General features: G+C 43.0%; 1 protein-coding gene across 13 annotated transcripts in view; it reads right to left on the reverse strand.

Annotated features, from left to right (window-relative positions):
• Positions 1–21,530, reverse strand: part of CHEK2 (checkpoint kinase 2) — a 91,623-nt gene that overhangs the window by 2,753 nt on the left and 67,340 nt on the right. For all 13 annotated transcript variants that reach the window (XM_072803075.1, XM_072803073.1, XM_072803071.1 and 10 more), the window contains 8 exons: positions 19,574–19,682; positions 16,617–16,670; positions 11,527–11,588; positions 9,877–9,976; positions 7,228–7,314; positions 6,292–6,455; positions 5,983–6,098; positions 4,875–4,960 (listed from right to left, as the gene is read on the reverse strand). In XM_072803075.1, the coding sequence (XP_072659176.1) occupies positions 4,875–4,960; positions 5,983–6,098; positions 6,292–6,455; positions 7,228–7,314; positions 9,877–9,976; positions 11,527–11,588; positions 16,617–16,670; positions 19,574–19,682 (778 nt within the window). The remainder of the gene's footprint in view (positions 1–4,874; positions 4,961–5,982; positions 6,099–6,291; positions 6,456–7,227; positions 7,315–9,876; positions 9,977–11,526; positions 11,589–16,616; positions 16,671–19,573; positions 19,683–21,530) is intronic.

The raw sequence follows: 21,530 nt of genomic DNA on the forward strand, positions 1-21,530 counted from the left end.
CTGCATCACTTGCCATCAGGGAAATACAAATCAAAACCACAATGAGATACCACCTCACACCAGTGAGAATGGGGAAAATTAACAAGGCAGGAAACCACAAATGTTGGAGAGGATGCGGAGAAAAGGGAACCCTCTTACACTGTTGGTGGCAATGTGAACTGGTGCAGCCACTCTGGAAAACTGTGTGGAGGTTCCTCAAAGGGTTAAAAATAGACCTGCCCTACGACCCAGCAATTGCACTGTTGGGGATTTACCCCAAAGATTCAGATGCAATGAAACGCCGGGACACCTGCACCCCGATGTTTACAGAAGCAATGTCCACAATAGCCAATCTGTGGAAGGAGCCTCGGTGTCCATCAAACATGAATGGATAAAGAAGATGTGGTTTATGTATACAATGGAATATTCCTCAGCCATTAGAAACGACAAATACCCACCATTTGCTTCAACGTGGATGGAACTGGAGGGTATTATGCTGAGTGAAGTAAGTCAATCGGAGAAGGACAAACAGTGTATGTTCTCATTCATTTGGGGAATATAAATAATAGTGAAAGGGAATATAAGAGAAGGGAGAAGAAATGTGTGGGAAATATCAGAAAGGGAGACAGACCATAAAGACTCCTAACTCTGGGAAATGAACTAGGGGTGGTGGAAGGGGAGGAGGGCGGGGGGTGGGGGTGAGTGGGTGACGGGCACTGAGGGGGACACTTGACGGGATGAGCACTGGGTGTTATTCTGGATGTTGGTAAATTGAACACCAATAAAAAATTATTTTATTAAAAAAAAAAAGAAAAAAAAAAGAAAAACTGCCGTGCTCAAGGATTAACTTACCTGTTCTATACCTAGTAGCTGAATCACCTGCTTCTATCACCCTGTTTACTGCAGCACTCAGGATAGCACCCCACTGCCCATTCTGAGAGCACCACGTTCATCTGGTTCTGATCCACAATCTCCCTTAGGATCTCGCTTCCTACACAATGCCACTCTCAAAATTCCTTCCCCTATTTCCTTCTATTCCTGCTCACAGCCTTCACTGGGAATGCCCTCCTTGCTTTCCTGCCCATCAACCTCACCCTCCTTTCTCATTCACTCAGTGAACAAACACTTCCTGAGCAGCCTTAGGTGCCAGGGCACTGTAAAAGGCACAGGGACCTCCATATAGAGGGACTCAATCAACATTGAAAATGCTGTTCCCCATTGTGACTAAACCGTGTCCACCTCTGCCCCCTAAATTCAAATGTTGAAATAGTAACCACCAGTGACTATTTGGAGACTGGGCCTTTAGGGAGGCAATTAAGTTAAAATGAGGCTATATTAGGGTGGGATTCTGATCCAATAGAACTAATGTCCTCATAAGAAGAGAAAGAGATGCCAGGGATGTGAGCAAAGAGAAAAGACCACGTAAGGACAGAGAGAAGGCAGCCATCTGCAAGGCAAGGAGAGAGGCCTCAGGAGAAACCCAATGTGCTGACACCTTGAAATTGGGATTTCTAGCCTCCAGAACTGTGAGGAAATAAATTTCTGTTGTTTAAGCCACTCAGTCTGTGCTATTTTGTTACAGCAGCTCTAGCAAACTATGCATTCATGTCATCCCCAGATCACTCAGCCTTTAAGAGTTCTTCATACTGTATGAACTGCAAGTACCTGAAGCCCAATGGATTGTGACCCTATCTCATTCTGAGGATCCCCACCCCCATACTCTGCACCTACCCCTATTGCCACACATGTCCCACTGTCCTATTGTGACTATGGTCAGGGTTGGCCCCCACCCAGACGGTCAACTGCCGGAGGGAAGGACTCCTCTTACTCTTCTTTGTGTCCCCAGTATCTACTCATTGACAGAGCTCATTAACTGTCCTCTGAAAGAATGAGCGCACAATGAAGCAGAACCACATGGCAACACCCTGTATGGCAGGTCTTCAGTACAGCCAAACAGAACTCCCCACAAGCTTATTTAGACCTGTATTTAAAACAAGTCGGGCAGCGGGGTGGCTCAGCGGTTTAGCGCCTGCCTTCTGCCCAGGGCGTGATCGTGGGGACCTGGGATTGAGTACCCCGTCGGGCTCCCTGCATGGAGTCTGCTTGTCCATCTCTAGCTGCTCGTCCGTGTGTGTGTGTGTGTGTGTGTTTTCTGCATGCACGTGTGCATACATGCCCTCTCTAATAAATAAATAAATCTTTCTTTAAAATTTTTATTTTTTTTTTTAAGATTTATTTATTCATAGAGACACAGAGAGAGAGAGAGGCAGAGACACAGGCAGAGGGAGAAGCAGGCTCCATGCAGGGAGCCCAACTCAGGACTCGATCCTGGGTCTCCAGGATCACACCCTGGGCTGCAGGCGGCACTAAACTGCTGCGCCACCAGGGCCGCCCAAAAACTTTTAAAAAGGGGGGCAGCCCGGGTGGCACAGCGGTTTGGCACCACCTTTGGCCCGGGGCCTGATCCTAGAGACCTGGGATGGAGTCCCATGTCAGGCTCCCTGCATGGAGTCTGCTTCTCCCTCTGCCTGTGTCTCTGCCTCTCCCTCTCTCTCTCTCTCTGTGTCTCTCATGAATAAATAGATAAAATCTTAAAAAAAAAATTTTTTTTAAGTCATCAATTAGCAATAATATGGAAAAGGAGCTCATTATGTGCCACAGGTAGCAATGTGTATTTGTAAACACCCTTCCTTGAGATGTCTACAATCTATTCAAAAATTTAAATTGTGGGCAGCCCAGGTGGCTCAGCGGTTTAGCACTGCCTTCAGCCCGGGTCCTGATCCCAGGGTCCTGGGATTGAGTCCCATGTCCAGCTCCCTGCATGGAGCCTGCTTCTCCCTCTGCCTGTGTCTCTGCCTCTCTCTCTCTGTGTCTTTTATGAATAAATAAATAAAATATTTTTTAAAAATTTAAATTGTAAAATACCTCAAAGGCAAGCAGGAAGGAGTTCTCTATTTCAGGAAGTTAATTTGAGACCAAAATGTGGATATATAGGATGTCATAGGATGATATAAAGGATGTTCCCCAAACAGCACTATTAAGAACAAGAGAGACTGGAACTCACATTCCAAACACTCAGTCCAGGGCCAGACCCACAAAACCATTTGGCTTCTTCAAAACCACTGAAATATTCCCCAAATAAAACCTAAACTATCACTAGCAGATGATTAACGTGGGCAGTGTCTGCATTCTTGTCCGCAGTCTGTGTTCATTCCACCCTTTTGCAGCAAAAACAAAATGTGGACAAAAGAGTATTCCAGTGAGAGCCCTGTGGCAGGGCTGAACTTCACCTTTTCGTCAGTTGTTAGTAACGGTTTTCTTTTGAGACAAACAGAACAAGAAAAATAGGTTACGCACGTTCATAAATTTCGAGCAGCTACAAGCCCTGTTCCCTGGCCTAACTGGCAAGCTCTATTTTCTTTTTTTTTTTTTTTTCTTTCCAAGACTAGCACAGTTCCTCCACCTCCACATCTGGCCCCAAGAGTTTCCCTATTAGGGCACATAAAAAGAGCCAAGAGGCATGTTTTTCTTTTTCATCAAAATTAAATCCCCACATGCAAAAGCACCCTTTGTTTCCAAATTCCTTTTCTCCAGGGTCCTGCTGTTTCAAATCTGTGTGGTCTATTAAGTGCTAAATCATCTGACAGATTTCTTCTGGGGGAGACTGCTGTTTCCAGGGTAATATCCCAAACAAATCTATCTACTTTTTTTTTTTTTTTCTTTTAAGGATTTGTTGTTCTCAACCTGAGTTGGCCTGAGCAAAAACCGTTAGGTATGGAGGGCTGGAACAGAGAAAGAAGAGGGACAGTCTTCCCAGAGTCCCAGAAGCACAGTGCTGAAACTGGATGGCCCTAAGGAGTTCCCGGACCAGTAAACCCCAGAGTACTTGAGCCTCTAGCTCAAGCTAGCTGGTAAAGTTCCCCATCCCTACAGGAAACAGACCAAATGGAAATTAACAAAGAGGGGTAAGGCTGCGCTGAATGGAGCTGCATTTAACAAAAGGCCTGACATCCATCAGAAAACCTGGCCCATGCTGTAAAAGATTAGCCCAGCAAAGCCACAAAGGACTTCTGAGTCTGGCAGCTAGAATGAGGTCAGGGTATAATCTAACAACAGCCACAATCCCTGGCAGGGACACATAGGTAATAGAGACTTGAAAGTGCAGGTGACAGTCTGTATTAACAGCATGTTTACTCACCAAAAATAAGTGGGGCTCTGTATGCCCAATTACTCAGGCTTGGGAAATAAACAGATTATACCCCAGAGAGGCTACCCTCCTCCTCCTCTTCCTTCCCCTGCTCCCATGACTTAATTAAGGTTGAAGACAGCTGGAATGCAGCCCATCCCACCTGACTGATAGAAGAGGCTGGCATGGGTCGGGTTGTGGTGGAGGTTCCACGCTAGAACCACCTCTCAAAGTACCAGAGCCCAACTGCAGACTCAGGGAACCCAAGTGGGACCAGGACAGGCCATAAAGTGAGCTTGGCCGTCCCAGGACCCACAAGTTAATTTGAAAAGGTTATACTCAGGGCACCTGGGTGGCTCAGGTCGTGATTCTGGGATCCTGGGATCGGATCCTACATTGGGCTCCCTACAGGGAGCCTGCTTCTCCCTCTGCCTATGTCTCTGACTCTCTCTCTGGGTCTTTCATAAATAAATAAAATCTTTAAACAAAACAAAACAAAACAAAAAAAGGTTATACCCAAAGACACACCTACACTCATGACCCATATACACACATAAACATACCTGATACATCGAAAGCTCATTCTAAAGCAAGTGCACATTAAACAGTCTCAACAAGGCAAACAGGTTTCCAACTTCTTCCTTTATCCCTCAGGCACCACTGAGGGCTGCCTATATATTTTATGCTAGCAAGCACTGTCCTAACCCACCTGAAGCCACGGGTGTCTTAAAGCTTCTTCCGTCGTAAAACGCACCTTTGGATCCACCATCAACAACTTCTTGACAAGATCCAGGGCTAAAGCGGTAAGATAATCAAATATCAAACCACAGTGGAAAAGGCAGGCACATTAAATCAGCAAAATTAAAGTATACCAGAATCACAGGCCAACATCCAGAAAGACGGGGGGCTAAGGTCATTACAAGTCACCAGGTGTGGTGGGCAGCCCCCACCCCCACCCCACCCAGTCCTCTCACTCTGTATTCAGAGCTCTCAGAGAACACCAGGAATGACCACAATGCCCCCATCTCTCCTTGCTCACACATCACCACCTCTTCAACGCTCCCTGTCCCCTCCCTCGTTGCTGGACTCAAGTTCAAACTAATTAAATCTGAACTTCTACCTAGTTCTGAAATGCTCAGGATGCTCAGCCAACTCTCCCCGAGACCCATGGATGGACAGGGAGAGTTTCTCAGCCAGCATCAGGCTCCTCGGAACTGCAGGCTTGGCAGAAACAAAGCTTGACAGCAAGCAACAAGCGGAGGCTGGCTTTTATGTTGCAACAATATTATTCCTTTGACATTCTAAGACAACAAAATTGTTACATAACCTGACATTTAGTTTTATTTTCTACTTCTCCTTTTGAGAATTACAAAGTTATACTTTTAAATTCTAAAACACAAAGTAACTACTTAGGCTCTTACTCAAAGGAGACTTTGTAACTGAAAAGTTACTTATTATTTTGTCCACTAGTAGGTACCAGGCACTTGCTCAGGTTACACTTTCTCTCACAAAACCCCTTTAAGGTAGGGGTTTACTGTACCCCCTTTACATTCAAAGCAAGTTACTTAACCTCAGAGAGGTTAAGTAACTTGCTTAAGGTCACATAGCTAAGAAGTAGCAGACCCAAAATATGAGCCTCAGCCAGCCTGGTCCTGGAGCCCATGTTCTTAACTTTCTTTGCCCCTCAAGAGGTGCAAAACAAACAACAGAAAATAAAAATTAACAGGAGGAACACAACAGAATGTAAAAAGAAATTTCCACCACAGTACACACACTTTTTAGCAAACCACAAATTCTTAACCCTTTCATATCCATACCCTTTTCTGAGACCTCTGCCCAGACTTCAGGAATGAAGTTGAATTTTCCACTGGTGATCTGATCCTTCAAGGGCACTTGAGTCTTATGCTCAGAGAAAGGTGGGTACCCACTAAGGCTTAATATTGGTAAAGAGAAAAAGGAAAAGAAATCAAGTTATATTCTCAGTGGCATTCAGACATCTAGATTTTTCTTTAAATCAATGGTCAAAAAAAGTCACTCAAATTAAATACAAGCTCTCTACCTGGACACGTTTTTGATTTCACCTAATTACCTACAACCAGACACTGAAGCAATGAAACTTTTCTTACCAAATAAAAAGAATAACTCCTAAACTCCAGCAATCCACCGCTCGGTTATATCCAGCAGTCCCAAAGGAATTAAGAACCTCAGGAGCCAGGTAGGTGGGAGTACCACATAAGGTTCTCATGAGAGAGGTCTCCCCCAAAATCTTAGACTGCCCAAAATCAGTAATCTAAAATTAAGGACAAAAGGGTACCATTTTTAATGGTGTCATAAAATAAAAAAGATTAACATAGTCTGCCAATCCTAAAGGGCATGTGGGCTAGATCAGTTCATATCCTATATGGTTCATGCCTACTATTAATCTGGAATCTATAACTTTAACACTGCAAATTAAATTTAATTTTGCTTAAATTAAAATTTCCAACCCAAGGAAGCACAAGGTTTTTTCTACAACTTATCTGTGGCTCTCCGTAACCTTACAAAAGGTTTATCCCTTATCTAACCCAGACCCCAGGGCACTAATTAGTTACCCACAGTTTTCCTTAGACCCTAGTTTCTCAACCAATCTCAACACTGGAATTCCTGAGGTGCTTGGACAAAATACTCACACCTGGGTGCCACCTTCAGCAATTCTGAGATGCAGCCTAGGTGTCATGACTTTTTTTTTTTTTTTTTTTTAATTAATAGGAAATTCTATAGTGAAACCAAGCTTGGGAAGCATGTTGCCCTAGAAAGCAGGGGAAGAGAGTGGATAGGATTGTGTCATCCATCTAGACACCTCTTTCCTCTCTGAATAAAAGTGGTTTGTATACAGTGGAGTTCAATAAATACTCATTAGAATCTGGACCAGAGCAATACCGCCTAATCGCTAAAATGATTGCTAATAGTGGAATGGTCAAATTCTGTACCTTTTTATGTTCCCACTTTTTACTTGATAAATTTTATAAGTCTATGAACAAAAATCTACTGGAGTGGCCACATACAGAACATAAATATCTTACCTTTATAAGACAGTCCTCTTTTTGAGATGAGAGTAGAACATTCTCTGGCTTTAAGTCCCGATGTATAATGCCATTTTCATGAAGGTACTACACAGAAATGGAGGCATGACTTGGATTTACAGAGTAGGTATGTGAGTGAAGACACACAGAAAGACAAACACACATGCGCGCGCGCGCATACACACACACACATACCTTTACAGCTCAGTGAAATCATAAGCCAGGTTACTTACAATCATGTTCCCCCAAATCATAGAAAACAACTGGGTAAACGGCGTAATGTTTACAAATTTATTTTCTAGGTTTGTTTTTTATTTTTTAAAATATTTTATTTATTCATGAGAGACAGACACACACACAGGCAGAGGGAGAAGCAGGCTTCCCATGGGGAGCCAGATGTGGTACTTGATCCCAGGACCCCAGGATCACGACCTGAGCCAAAGGCAGATACTCAACCACTGAGCCACCCAGGCACCCCTGGGTTTGTCTGGTTGGTTTTGTTTGTTTGTTTGTTTTTTAAGATTTTTATTTATTTCTTCATGAGAGAGAGAGAGAGAGAGAGGCAGAGACACAGGCAGAGGGAGAAGCAGGCTCCATGCAGGGAGCCCGACATGGGACTCAATCCCAGGTCTCCAGGATCATGCCCTGGGCTGAAGGCAGGCGCCAAACCACTGAGCCACCCAGGGATCCCTGTCTGGTTTGTTTTGTTTTTTTCCTGTCTGGGTTTTTGTTTTTTTTTTTTTTTTTTAAAGATTATATTTATTCATTTGAGAGAAAGAGAGAGTACTCACAAGAGAGAAGAGAGATCACAAGCAAGGGGAAGGGCAGAGGGAGAGAAAGCAGACTCCCTGCTGAGGCAGGGCACCCCGTGAAGGCCTTGATCCCAGGACCCAATGATCATAACCTGAACCAAAAGCAGATGCTTAACTGACTGAGCCACCCACGTGCCCCACAAATTTGTTTTCAAGAAAATCTTTAGGGGCACCTGGCTGGCTCAGTCAGTACAGCATTCAACTCTTGATCAGAAAAAGTGAAAAATGCCACTTATGACAGTAGACCGTTTATTTCACTCTTCAAAATAATAAATATCCCGGGATCCCTGGGTGGCGCAGCGGTTTGGCGCCTGCCTTTGGCCCAGGGTGCGATCCTGGAGGCCCGGGATCGAATCCCACGTCGGGTTCCCGGTGCATGGAGCCTGCTTCTCCCTCTGCCTGTGTCTCTGCCTCTCTCTCTCTCTCTCTCTCACTGTGTGCCTATCATAAAAAATAATAATAATAATAATAATAAATATCCCTTCACACTGCCAGAAATACAAGGTATCAGTTTCAATAAAAATGTAAATGAGTGATAAAAGTATATTGAGATCTTATTAAAATAAGCCACAAAATTCCACCAAAATAATGTATTTGGTCATTTTTCCCTGAGAGTATTTTTTAAAAGTCACTGTAAAGTACATAACGGTAAATTATCTGTTTAAATATCCAGAATTCACATATTCCAACACAAAGACTAAAAGTTCATCTTCAAAAGCTCTGTCTGCAATACAATGTTGATGTTTGTGTGTTCACCATTTTTATACACAAAGTCATCTCTTTAGGGAAAAAATTCCCACATCCACTGATCTGCACTCAATTCATCTTAATATTCTTGGTATGATATAAGGGAGAAAATAAATCATTAAAGAGAGTAAAGCACTAGTTAGATGCTAATGGACTTCAATTTATCTGGATGCCCCTCTGGCCTGGAACAAAAATCCTTCCAAAACATCCTTGGTAAAGATAACTGTCAAAACCCCCAGGGAGGGCAAACAGGGGTGAATCAGCCCAGGAAAATCTCCCTCAAACCCACTCAACAGGAGAGTGCTCTCAATCACTAAGAGTAGGTCTTCAAGGGAAGAAATCTTGGTGGAGAATTGCCACAGCTTTTTTTTTTTTTTTTTTTAAGATTTTATTCATTTATTCATGAGAGACACAGAGAGAAGCAGAGACATAGGAAGAGGGAAAAGCATGCTTCCTGCAAGAAACCCGATGTGAGACTCAATCCGAGACCCCAGGATCACGCCCTGAGCAGAAGGCAGACACTCAACCACTGAGCCACTCATGCGTCCCCTAAATTTGTTTTCAAAGGGTGATGTTCCTCTAAGCAGGCAGCGTGCCATGCAACACTTTCACAGAACAGAGAAGGCAGCACACATGCCTGCCCACCTACCTGCTGCAGTGAACAGGATGCTGCACCTAAGGGGCCACCTCGCATTGCACCATGGGGGAGCGATCCGTCCATCACAACCACCCCACCTTGCCAGCCTTAATCTACACCTGCCCCCCACAACCCCCAGCAGGTAAGGGGGTTTCTGCAAGGTTCAGGCTGAAGTAGAGATCAGTGTACCTCCAATATACTTCCAACTTAAAGAGAAGACACGTGGGGCCATGTGTTTATTTCTGTAACTCTCCTTACTGTTGCTTAAGCTTCCCAGCAAGAGCTTTCTCGTCTGAGTCAAAGGGGTGGGATGTTTTTGCCAAGAACAGAACAACATAAGCACAGACTATCTGCTCTCCAGGTTTTATCCACCATCCTTTGCTTTCTGCCTAACTTAGGGAATAATTCACCTACAAGAGGCAGGTTGTCAAAAGAACCGAGGGCTTCTCTTACCTGTACAGCCAGGAGCATCTGGTAAAAATAGAGTTTGCACGTAGCTTCTTTCAGCCTCTTATTCCCCACCACCCTGTCAAACAGCTCTCCTCCTTCCATCCTGAAACACACAGGCAAAGTAGGGGTTTTGTTCCTGGAGGGAAACTCACTTGATGAAAGACAATAACAAAAACAAACTCTTTCAGACCAAGCAAAGAACTGCCTTTTTTATTCACTCACGAGGACTCCCATTTTTTAAAGCAATGAGGTAATAAGTCTCCTCTCCATAATGAAGACATCTTCATTGGAAACAAAGGAACAGGGAAAGACAAAAGGAATGGGCAGTGGGTACCCACATACTTGGGAGCTTTTAGGAATCTGACTCAGTAGACTAGAGGTGGAGCCCATGAGTTTGCATTTTCATCACACACCCCAGTAATTCTGTGGCTGGGATAGAGCAGCAAGCAGGAGCCCGAAATCAGACAATCAGCTGGAACCCCAGCTCCACCACTTCCCAGCTGTAGGACTTTGGGCAAGTTATGTAACCTCTTGGCCTCTTAAAAAATAGGGATAATCTCCCCACCCCACCCCTCAATGGCTGTTCTGAAAGTTGAGATAACTAATGTAGATAAGGCACCTGCCACAATGTGGATGCTTGGCAGGGTTATTCAATCCCTCTGAACTTCAGTTTCCTTTTCTGTAAAGTGAGACTAAAAATAGTAACCCATCAGTAACTTGTAAGTAACCTGGATGACTGTTATGAAGAGTAAATGAATCAGTCCATGTGAGGTGCTTAGAGCAGAAAATTGGCTCATAGTAAGTACTTCATTAATATCAGCGATTGTTATCCTATTGTTATTGCACTGTTTTAAGTTGGTCTAATCAGACAGCAACAGATACTCCCTTATACACCACAAGGGTCGTCCAGTCTTTCCTAGTGCTATAATTGAGGCTGTTTACTATAAAATCTTACCAGTAAACCCGCTTAACCACGGAGTGCCACTCAGGAGCAAAGCCTTTCCTGTCACAACAACAGCCGCTCCCACAAACACTACATATTTATGCAGGAATGAGGATACAGATAGGCCTCTTCCAGGGATGAGACAATAAATTATTTTGGTCACACCATAGAAAACAGGATTTTGTGGTTACTGAAATAAACCAGCAAGTAAATCAGCACTGAAAAGATAATCGGGTATCACCATGCCACCTAAGCAGAAAGATCCACTCAGGCAGGTATTTCAGAAGAATTAAAAATCCACCCATATTTGAGCAACTATGTGTGCCAGGTGCTCTGCTGGGCACTTTCCATCCCTCACAGTATTTAATTCTTATGACTCTGGGCATGGGGGTATCATTATTACCACTCCCTCAACACTAGGAAAATAAGATTCAGAGACATGAAATAAACTAACTCACAGGCAGTCACCTGCAGAGTGAGCTTCAAACTCAGGCCTCAGACCCAGAGCCTGGAACCTCTAAGCCATGTGCCTTTGGAAACACTGGAGGAATTTCAGAATCAACACTAACCCCACATGTACACTTTGTGAGCCCCACCACCACATACATATATTGAGGGTCCCCAGGATGAGAAAATGCAAGCCAGCATTAGACTTTTTTGGTGGTTTATAAGCTCTTAAATGGAAACAAATAGAAAAGTTTATTACTTACAATTCCAAAACAATATAATAATCTTCGGCATCAAAAAAGTCTTTGATCTTGATGATACAAGGCTAAGAGGAAGAAGAGGAAAAGTGGTGAGAAGCTCCCAAGAGGAAAATCACAGGAGCAGTACTTGGGCATTTGGTCCCCTGCCTCAAGAAACTTTGAAGTTCATATAGCAGAAAAGGCAGAACAGCATTTAGCTGGTACCTCAGTGAGAATGGGCTTACGAAACCCTCCCTTCTACCAAGCTGGCAAGGGACTGGTTCAGGTTTCACACACGAGGATGGCACAAAGGAAGGCAGGCCAGTCTCTTCCCAGCATTCCTCCTCACTGCCCCAGAGCTTGGGTAATTAAGGACACTTAAGGAACCTGGAAGAGCCTAACACTAGTGAAAAGAGAAGCAGGCCAGGTGGGGAGCCCAGCCACGACACCACACAGCAAGGCTGTTCAGCTCCATACAACTAGAACCACAGGGGTATGGGGACGCCATTGTGGTAAGATCCTCCCATTTGTCAATGGAAGAAGGAAATAACAGTTTTATAAGAACTCTGAAAGGCTATGTGGGGGTAGAGAAGACACAAAGACACACACACACACCCCTATGGCTGATAGTTTATGGTCTCTGATCAATGCAGCATGGATACAGTAAAGAAAAAAAGGGGGATCCCTGGGTGGCTCAACAGTTTAGCGCCTGCCTTCAGGCGTGATCCTGGAGACCCAAGATCGAGTCCCACGTCGGGCTCCCTGCATGGACCCTGCTTCTCCCTCTGCTTGTGTCTCTGCCTCTCACTCTGTGTCTCTCATGAGTAAATAAATAAAATCTTTAAAAAGAAAGAAAAGAAAGAAAGAGAAAGAAAGAAAGAAAGAAAGAAAGAAAGAAAGAAAGAAAGAAAGAAAGAAAGAAAGGACACCTATTGTTTTGCAGTACAAAGGATAGATAGTAGAGCTGAGTGGTCTGGGTAAGTAAGAGATGTGGTAAATATCTATCAGGGTCATGCCCCACCCGGAGGACTACAGCTTTAATCAGAATTAAAGGCAGTTACACAATTTCTAGATTTCAGATTAAAGAATAGCAAAATTCACCAGAGTGCTCACTCTGCAAAGCAAATTTCATCACACCTTTTGCTCTGATTAAAATTCTCCCCAAGTGGTAGCATCCCATGATAAACTTTTTTTTTTTTTTAAGATTTTATTTATTTATTCATGAGAAACAGAGAGAAAGGCAGAGACACAGGCAGAAGGGGAAGCAGGCTCCATGTAGGGAGCCGGATGTGGGACTCGATCCCAGGTCTCCAGGATCATCACCTGGGCCAAAGGCAGGTTCTAAACCGGTGAGCCACCCAGGCTGCCCCCCATGATAAACTATTATACAGCAGTGAATGGATGCCCCATTGCTTCCCCCACCCAGCACACTGGATCCTGAAAACATGATGCCAAGGGGAGAAAGCAAATCATGAAGAACTTCAAAGTGTATGAAGTAGCTTCAATTGTATGGTCAAGTTTTCTTTCTTAAGTTGAATGGGGACTTCAAAAGTGTTGGTTTGGTTCATAATTTATATTTATTGCTTTTCATGTATCAAATACATGAAATATATATATATATATTTCATATACTGTCTCTTGCGTGCCAGCTGGTCTGCTGACACACACACACATATATATATAATTTTTTTTTTTAATTCTTAAGATTTTTTAGTAATCTCTACACCCAACCTGGGGCTCAAACTCACAACTCTGAGATCAAGAGCTGTATGTTCTACAGACTGAGCCAGCCAGGCAGAGCCCTAATTTTAAAATATTTAAATGAAGGAGAGGGGGAGACCAATCAGGAGGAAGGAAAGGAAGGAAAGAGAAGAAAGGCGGAAAGTAAGACAAGAAAGAAAACCTTTGGAAATCCAACATTTCAGCAGAGATCAGCAAACCCTGGAGACCCAGCCTACCCACCACGGTAGCCCCATCTCCTGCATCCTTCTCTCTAGACCACAAAACACCCCACCTGCCCTAGACTCCCAGGGTTCTTTCCCAATGTCCCATGTGGCTCGCCACGCTCCTGCCTGGTGATCCCGCCCTCTGGGCACACCTGGCCTCCAGCATCAGGCCCCAGTTCAAATGTCACCCTCAGAATGCATCCAGTCCCCTGCATTAGTTCTTATCTGTGTTGCCTCATGCTGCATCTTTAATGTCTGTCTCCCCACTGTAAGCTCCAGGAGGGAAAAAAAAAAAAAGGAAACTAACACCCACTATGGGTCTCCTCCCATCAGGCACTTCATCGGCTGAGTCAAGTCTTATTCATCTTTCTAGGACCAACACTCAGCAGACCAACTGCACACAAGAGACATTCATATGCTGCCCAGATTAATACAAACAACAGCAATAATAGAAGCCCCACCCACTTAGGATAGACTTCGCCAGCCACATTTTGGTCATGGCACACACAGCCATAGGAGTAAGGCTGAGAGCATCCCAGCTCCACCACTCCTTACCTATGACCATAGGATATACTTGCTCTGCTGACCATTTGTTCTTGTCCCAATAATGAAGACACTGGATATGTACTGTAGTATTATATTGAGAGGAACAGAAAGGAGAGGAGAACTAGAAGTCTCATATACTATAACAGGAAGGCAACAGGCTATCTAAAATTGATAAATCAACAGGTAGCAGTTTATGCATATTATATAGAAATATGGGGATAAGTTGGATTAAAAAAGTTTTTAAATGTTTGTGGGTGAGGTTTGGGGGGCTATAGAGCTACAGTCTGTGTATAAACTTTGAGTAAGATTTGACTCTTTAGAGATTATATGCATATGATTACCTTGACAAAAATAAAGGAGAAGCAGAAGAAAAGCCACACATGGAAAAGGAACAGGAGATCAGAGGAACGAATGAGAGCTGCTTGGTTCTGCTGGCTTCATCCGGCAGGGCCAGGGCCCACCTGGGAACAGCTGGGCAGGGGAGCTGGTGGAGCACAAGAAGGTCCTGGCAGTCTGAACCTGCAGACACTGCCTCCTCTAGGTGCCACCACCTCTAGAGTCATTCACTGGTGGCAGGTCATGGCTGAAGATGTCTCTCGTGAACCAGAGGCTCCTACCCTAAACCCTCCACTTAGATCATACAGGGAACAGTTTAGAGAATGACAGATCACTGTCATTGCTCAAGTGTGTTCTCCACGCAGAAAGCTTGGCAAGTACATCCCATCAAATTCCTACACTGACTTTTAAGGTATGTACCCTCATTGTCTCCACTGCACAGATGAGCAAACAGAGGCTCTGAAAAGTAAAATGACCTTCTCAGACCCAGGAGATAAGAGAAATGGGATTGGGAACCCAGGTCTGTCTCTCCACTAGGCTGAAACCATAGAAGGAGGAGAGCCAAGCCCATCTGTGCTCATCACCACCCAGGCTTTAGAAAACAGGCTGGCACAGTAAGTGTCTAACAACTGATTGAATCACTGCCTGGCTCCAATTGCCAGGCTTTGTTGGGCTATCAGGCTCTACTCATTATCCCCTAAATGCACTCATGAGCCCATATATAATTTCCAAGAGCTTTCCACATGCCCTTGTAAACCACCAGGAAATTATCTCCAGGGATCTTTTTTGAGGGTTCTAAATTCCTCTTGACTGCAGTGGACATTGGATTTGTATAAATGTTATGTTTGGGGATCCTATGACATAAGAAAAAAATTCCCTGAGAATTCGAAGTGTTTATCTTAAGCATATGTTTGAACCAACCCCACCCCAGAAAATGAGAGGGCTCCTCTCTTTAACAAGAGAGTCCAGATCACTTGTGGGGGGCGGGGAGGCTAATTCAGGGAAGAGGAGGAAGTTACAAGGGAATTAAAAGAAAGCCAAGTCAAGACGCTGGCTACTCAGATTCTCCTGGGTTCAGATCCACTCACTGGGTTCTCAAAGACCCTCTTGAACTATTGTGTTGACAGCAGTGATTCTGTTCTTAATTTTTATTTATTGTTTAGGGGATTTGAGGAGGTGAGAGAAGGGAGAAGAAATCTTTTTTTGTTTGAAGGTTAAGAACCAGAATAAGATTGGGGCGCCTGGGTGGCTTAGTTGGTTAAGTGTCCAACTCTTGATTTTTGCTCAGGTCATGATCTCAGGGTTGTGGGATCAAGCCCAGCATCAGGCTCCTTGCTGGGAATGGAGCCTGCTTAAGACTCTCACCCTCTCCCCTCTGCCCTCACTACCCCCTCCCCTCACTACCCCCTCCCCCCCAAAAAAGACCTAGAGTAAGATCATCTTTAGCTAGAGACTGAAGGTCTTATTGCAAGTTTTAATTCCAGTGCCAAACTAGCTCATGACTTCATGGGGGCTCATGAATTAATGAAGAAACAGAAAGAACAATAAAAAGGAAGATGGGATAAGATCACAACTCCTCTTCTTCTTCTTCTTCTTTTTTTTTTTTTTTTTTTTTTTTAATTCACTTATGAGAGACACAGAGAGAGAAGCAGAGATATAGGCAGAGGAAGACATGGGAGCCCAATGTGGGACTCCATCTCAGGACCCTGGGATCACACCCTAAGCTGAAGACAGACACTCAACCATTGAGCCATCCAGGTGCTCTTCTCTTCTCATTTCTTAAAAGACAGATTCACTTTCCGGTGAGACAAGGTCATCATTACACAAAAGATAGTAACTATACCCATTGAGATCAGTGGGCTCACCACCATCAAAAGGTATTCAGAGGTACTGAAACTTGAGATATAATTAAACCAAATTTACCAAATTACCAATGTCTTCCCAAACATAATCAGTTGATCAAACCCCTATCAGATAAAATATTTAGAAAATTTATGTGTTTTGGTGAAAAACTCACTCAGTGGAAATATCACAGTTAATCTGAAATCTTTAGAAAATTTCAGGGTAAAGCTCTTCCCAGTTAAATTACAACACACACACCCATGCATGTGTACCCACACATGTACATACACACACACACATGCACACACACAGGCATAGGCACATACACACAATTAAGGAATCCAAGTTAATATTAGCTTTATTAAATTAAGATACTTCGTATTCTTCCCATATTTTCAGAGAAATGAAAGTAAGAATGAGTCATATTTTTACAGCAATACTTACATGATTTAGCTTTTTCAAAATTTCTATTTCTGTTTCAACATCGAGAGCTGGATCCTTGGATAAAGGGAATAACATTAAATTTTGTTAATAATAATGACAGTCAATATTTAGAAAACAGTTACAACTTAGTTGAGTAAAAGCTGCATGAGTTCCACACCCAGTACTACTCATACAGACAACTCAAGGCTTAGAGGTGGAAGAAATCACTCACCTAAAATCACCCTGTGAAGTGCCTGGCAAATAGTAAGCATTCATTAAATGGATAGGTGCTATGCCAACCTCTTTTAAATAGTCATCTTACAGAAATCTCATAATCCCAAAATGAACTTGGGTTCTATATTTATCCCCATTTCACAGATGGAGTAACTGAGGCTCAGAGAAAGGAAGCCACCTGCTCCAGTTCTCACAGCCAGAAACAAGTGTGCTTCTATTGTTCTCACACTTACCTGGTAAGCTCGCTCTTTCTCTCTCTCTCTCTCTCTAAGTTTTTATTGGAATTCCAGTTAGTTAATATACAATGTAATATTAGTTGTAAGCTCTGTCTCTCTGGCTGTGGAATTCTTTATACTCATAAAAATGATACAGCAAACAAAGACAAGAGTTATTCAATTAACTTGTAAAAGGAAAACATCAAGCCAAATTTCCTTTTTTTTTTTTTTTTAAGATTTTATTTATTTACTCATGAGAGACATAGAGAGAGGAGCAGAGACATAGGCAGAGGGAGAAGCAGACTCCCTGTGGGGAGCCCGATGTGGGACTCAATCCCAGGACCCCAGGATCACGACCTGAGCCGAAGGCAGATGCTCAACTACTGAGCCACCCAGGTGCCCCCAACCCAAATCTCTAATAACGGAGAAGACACAGGTTCCAAGTTACTACAGGCTAACATATTTCCTGAGACACCAATGAGAGTAAGCATCAGGGGACTGTAGTTGCTCTCCACTGCAATTCCAAAAGGATGAATCAAGTTACTCAGCCTCATGGGCTACACCCTCCAAAACGAGGAGGATATAGAATTACATATTTATGTAAAATGGACTTCAGCTAAGAAATCCAGATGTTTAATTTTAAAAGCCTGCCTCTTCCTGTAAGCTGTTAAACTCATTACCAAGTCAGGGCGTACTCTGATGATAGAGCAGTCTAAAAGAGTCCAATCTGATTTAAAAGATGAAATTAAGAAGTAAAATTTTACTCCAAGTCATTAAGAACCTGGTAGGTATTTTCCTCCCCTCAAAACGGGAAAAAAATCTGGAATCACAAGGGAAAAGGATCTACAACAAAGTGACCACATAAAGGAAATTGCTCTTGCCATGTGAGAATGGCATTGTCTTTGGGGTGTGGGTGTGGGAGTATCGATCTTTAAAGAATGTTAAAGTATAATGGCCAGAAACAGATGGCCACAAAGGAAAAAATGATTAGAGACCTCACTTTACATTACTTTGTTGGATCATGTGTTAAAACACCAGTACATTTGACCATTTCACCAATGCAGTAAATACATATTAGAGAAAATGTAATAAAATGAATGGCTACTATACAGAGACTATTAAATAATTTAATTCAGATTTTTAAAAATCTGTAGATGCTAAGATAGTCACTGTTTTGTTATCAGGAAGGGCAAAGAATTAGAAATGTAAATGATCAGAGCAATGGGTGAATAATTATAGTAAAGTTCATGAAATAGAGGCTCAATCACCAAAAAGCATCTATTAGGGGAAAGTTTATGCATTAATGCTCATAAGGAAAAGCAGAATACAAAACTGTATATACAATATGATTTCAACCATCTAAAAATGCAAATCTGTATGAACAAGCCCTAGAAGGAAACAGAAAACTGGAAACAGCTGTGGAATTGCAGTGGTAGGGATATGGCTGAGTTGCTTTTCCCCCCAATTCCCTTTTATGTATTGTTAAAACTTGTAACACTGGGGGGGAGGGGGTGGGGAAGACACGGAATGGAACTTGGGACACAGGACACTTTGCTAGGTATGTTATTATGTATAACAAAATAATTTTGGAGGGATCCCTGGGTGGCTCAGCTGTTTAGCGCCTGCCTTTGGCCCAGGGCACGATCCTGGAATCCTGGGATCAAGTCCCACATCGGGCTCCCAGCATGGAGCCTGCTTCTCCTTCTGCCTGTGTTTCCTGCCTCTCTCTCTCTCTCTCTCTCTCTGTCTATCATGAATGAATGAATGAATGAATAAATAAATAAATAAATAAATAAATAAATCTAGCTCATAAAATATATATATATTTTTGGAACCAAACTATTGATCAGTAAATTTCTAGGTTAGCTGAATATGTTTTAAAAAAAAATGGGGTGAGGGGCAGATAATCTTTTTTTTTTTTAAGATTTTATTTATTTATTCATGAGAGATAGAGACAGGCAGAGACATAGGCAGAGGCAGAAGCAGACTCCCTTCAGGAAGCCCAATGTGGGACTCGATCCCAGGACCCCGGGATCATGGCCTGAGCCAAAGGCAGATGCTCAACCACTGAGCCACCCAGGTGCCCAAGTGAGAGATAATCTTCAGCAGACTCCACACCCAGCATGGAGCCCAAAACAGAGCTCAATTTCATGACCCTGAGATCATGACCTGAGCCAAAATCGAGTTTGGATACTTAACCAAATGAGCTACCCAAGGCCCCAATACTCAAAATTTTTCAATGCTGTTTAATACAAATTCACATATGGGGCACCTGGGTGGCTCAGTGGTTGAGCGTCTGCCTTCAGCTCAGGGTGGGATCCCGGGGTCCTGGGATTGAGTCCTGCATCAGGCTTTCCTCTCTGGGAGCCTGCTTCTCTCTCTGCCTATGTCTCTGCCTCTCTCTCTGTGTCCCTCATGAACAAGTAAGTAAAATCTTAAAAAACAAAAAAACAAAAAAACACTCTAAAACTATTTGGGGACATTAAAAAGTGTTAAAAACACTGAGCATCCACCAACAGAGGTACTTACTGCCTCTCTCTCAGAGCCAATAGCGAACTTCCTCTTGCTGATGATTTTTATGGCTACTTTCTTACATGTTTTCCTCTCAAAAGCTAGCTTCACCTCACCACAGGCACCACTACAGAGAGAAACATAAGATGATCAATTGTCAGAATGATTTTAATCATGAGATCCATCTCCTGAGCTGGCCTCAACTATAACAAGTTAAACACCATCCACCCACAACCCTTCCATTGTCCCTGTGTCCAGGGGACAACACAGTGAAACCTCACCAATGTAAAATGTCAAGGGCATAAGTGAATGTGGATCATCCGACAGCACTGAGTCAGCTCCAAATTCCACCTTTTGAGCTAAGAAATACAGACTTAAGTCTTATTGGGACCCCAGAAATTTTCTGAAATTCTCAGAAAGACACCAAGAACAAATAAGAGGGAAATTACTTATCCTAGAGTCAGAGAAACATGACGTAGAACAAAGTCCTAGATAAAAATGAGTGCCTGACACAAGTTACAGTAAATAGCATCTGCAAATGAATTACTTTCATTGATATATTCTTTCTTATTTAAGCGAACTACACAAGTAGTTGATGCCATGAATTTCACCATAAATAAAATCACAATACCTAAAAAAAAAAAAAAAAAAAAAATACACACACACACAAGTATTATACAACCTACTTGAAGCAAACTCTTAAAGATTTGTAATTAATTGGGATACTATAATGGAGAAGGAATAATAATCAGGATACCACTCAAAATACAGGTAACCTAATGGGCTCTGTTCTCCAAAGCTTGGGTCAAGTGAAGGTAATTGCTATCCAAGTATCCATCGCTTATTACATGCCCAAAGTAGACTATAATTATTGTGACTTTGGAGTGGGATGATGAGTTTGCCAAGACATTTTTTAAATTGTGAATTGTATATATATATACAATTCACTATATATATATATAAAATTTACCATATTAATCATTTTATTTTTTTTTAAGATTTCATTTATTTATTTGAGAGAAAAAGAGCGTGCAAGACAGCATGAGCAGGGGGAGCTGGGGAAGGGCAGAGGGTGAGGGAAGCAGACTCCCCGTTGAACAGGGAGCCCAGTATGGGACTCAATCCCAGGACCTTGGGATCATAACCTAAGCCAAAGGCAGATGCTTAACAGACTGAGCCACCCAGGCACCCCATTGTAATCATTTTAAAATGTACAATTCAGGGATGCCTGGGTGGCTCAGCGACTGAGCATCTGCCTCCGGACTGGGGTATGATCCTGGGGTCCAGGGATAGAGTCCTGCATCGGGCTCCCTGTAGGGAGCCTGCTTCTCCCTCTGCCTATGTCTCTGCCCCTCTCTCTGAGTCTTTCATGAATAAATAAAATTTTTTTAAAAATTCCATTCAGTGGCATTAAGTACATCCACAATGTTTTGCAACCACCAACTCTAACTACAGAATTTTTCCATCAGCCAAAATGGAAACTCCATCCCCATTCTATGCTGCCCCCAGCCCCTGACAACCACTTATCTGCTTTGTCTCAATGGATATGTCTATTCTGAATATCTCATATCAGTGAAATCACACAACATGTGGATCTTATGTCTGGCTTCTTTGACTTAGCATGTTCTCAAGGTTCAGCCATGCTACAGTATGGATCAGTATTTCGTTCCTTTTTTTTTTTTTTTTTTAAGATTTTATTTATTCATGAGAGACACAGATAGAGAGGCAGAGACACAGACAGAGGAGAGGCAGGCTCCATGCAGGGAGCCTGATGTGGGACTTGATCCTGGGACTCCAGGATCACGCGCTGGGCCAAAGGCAGATGTCAAACCGCTGAGCCACCCAGGGATCCCCTATTTCATTCCTTTTTTAAAAAAATATTTTATTTATTTATTCATAAGAGACAGAGACAAAGGGGCAGAGGGAGAAGCAGGCTCCCTGTGGAACAGGAGCCCAATGCAGGACTCAATCCCAG

This window comes from Canis lupus, chromosome 27 (genome assembly GCF_048164855.1).
Source record: "Canis lupus baileyi chromosome 27, mCanLup2.hap1, whole genome shotgun sequence".
NCBI lineage: Eukaryota > Metazoa > Chordata > Mammalia > Carnivora > Canidae > Canis > Canis lupus.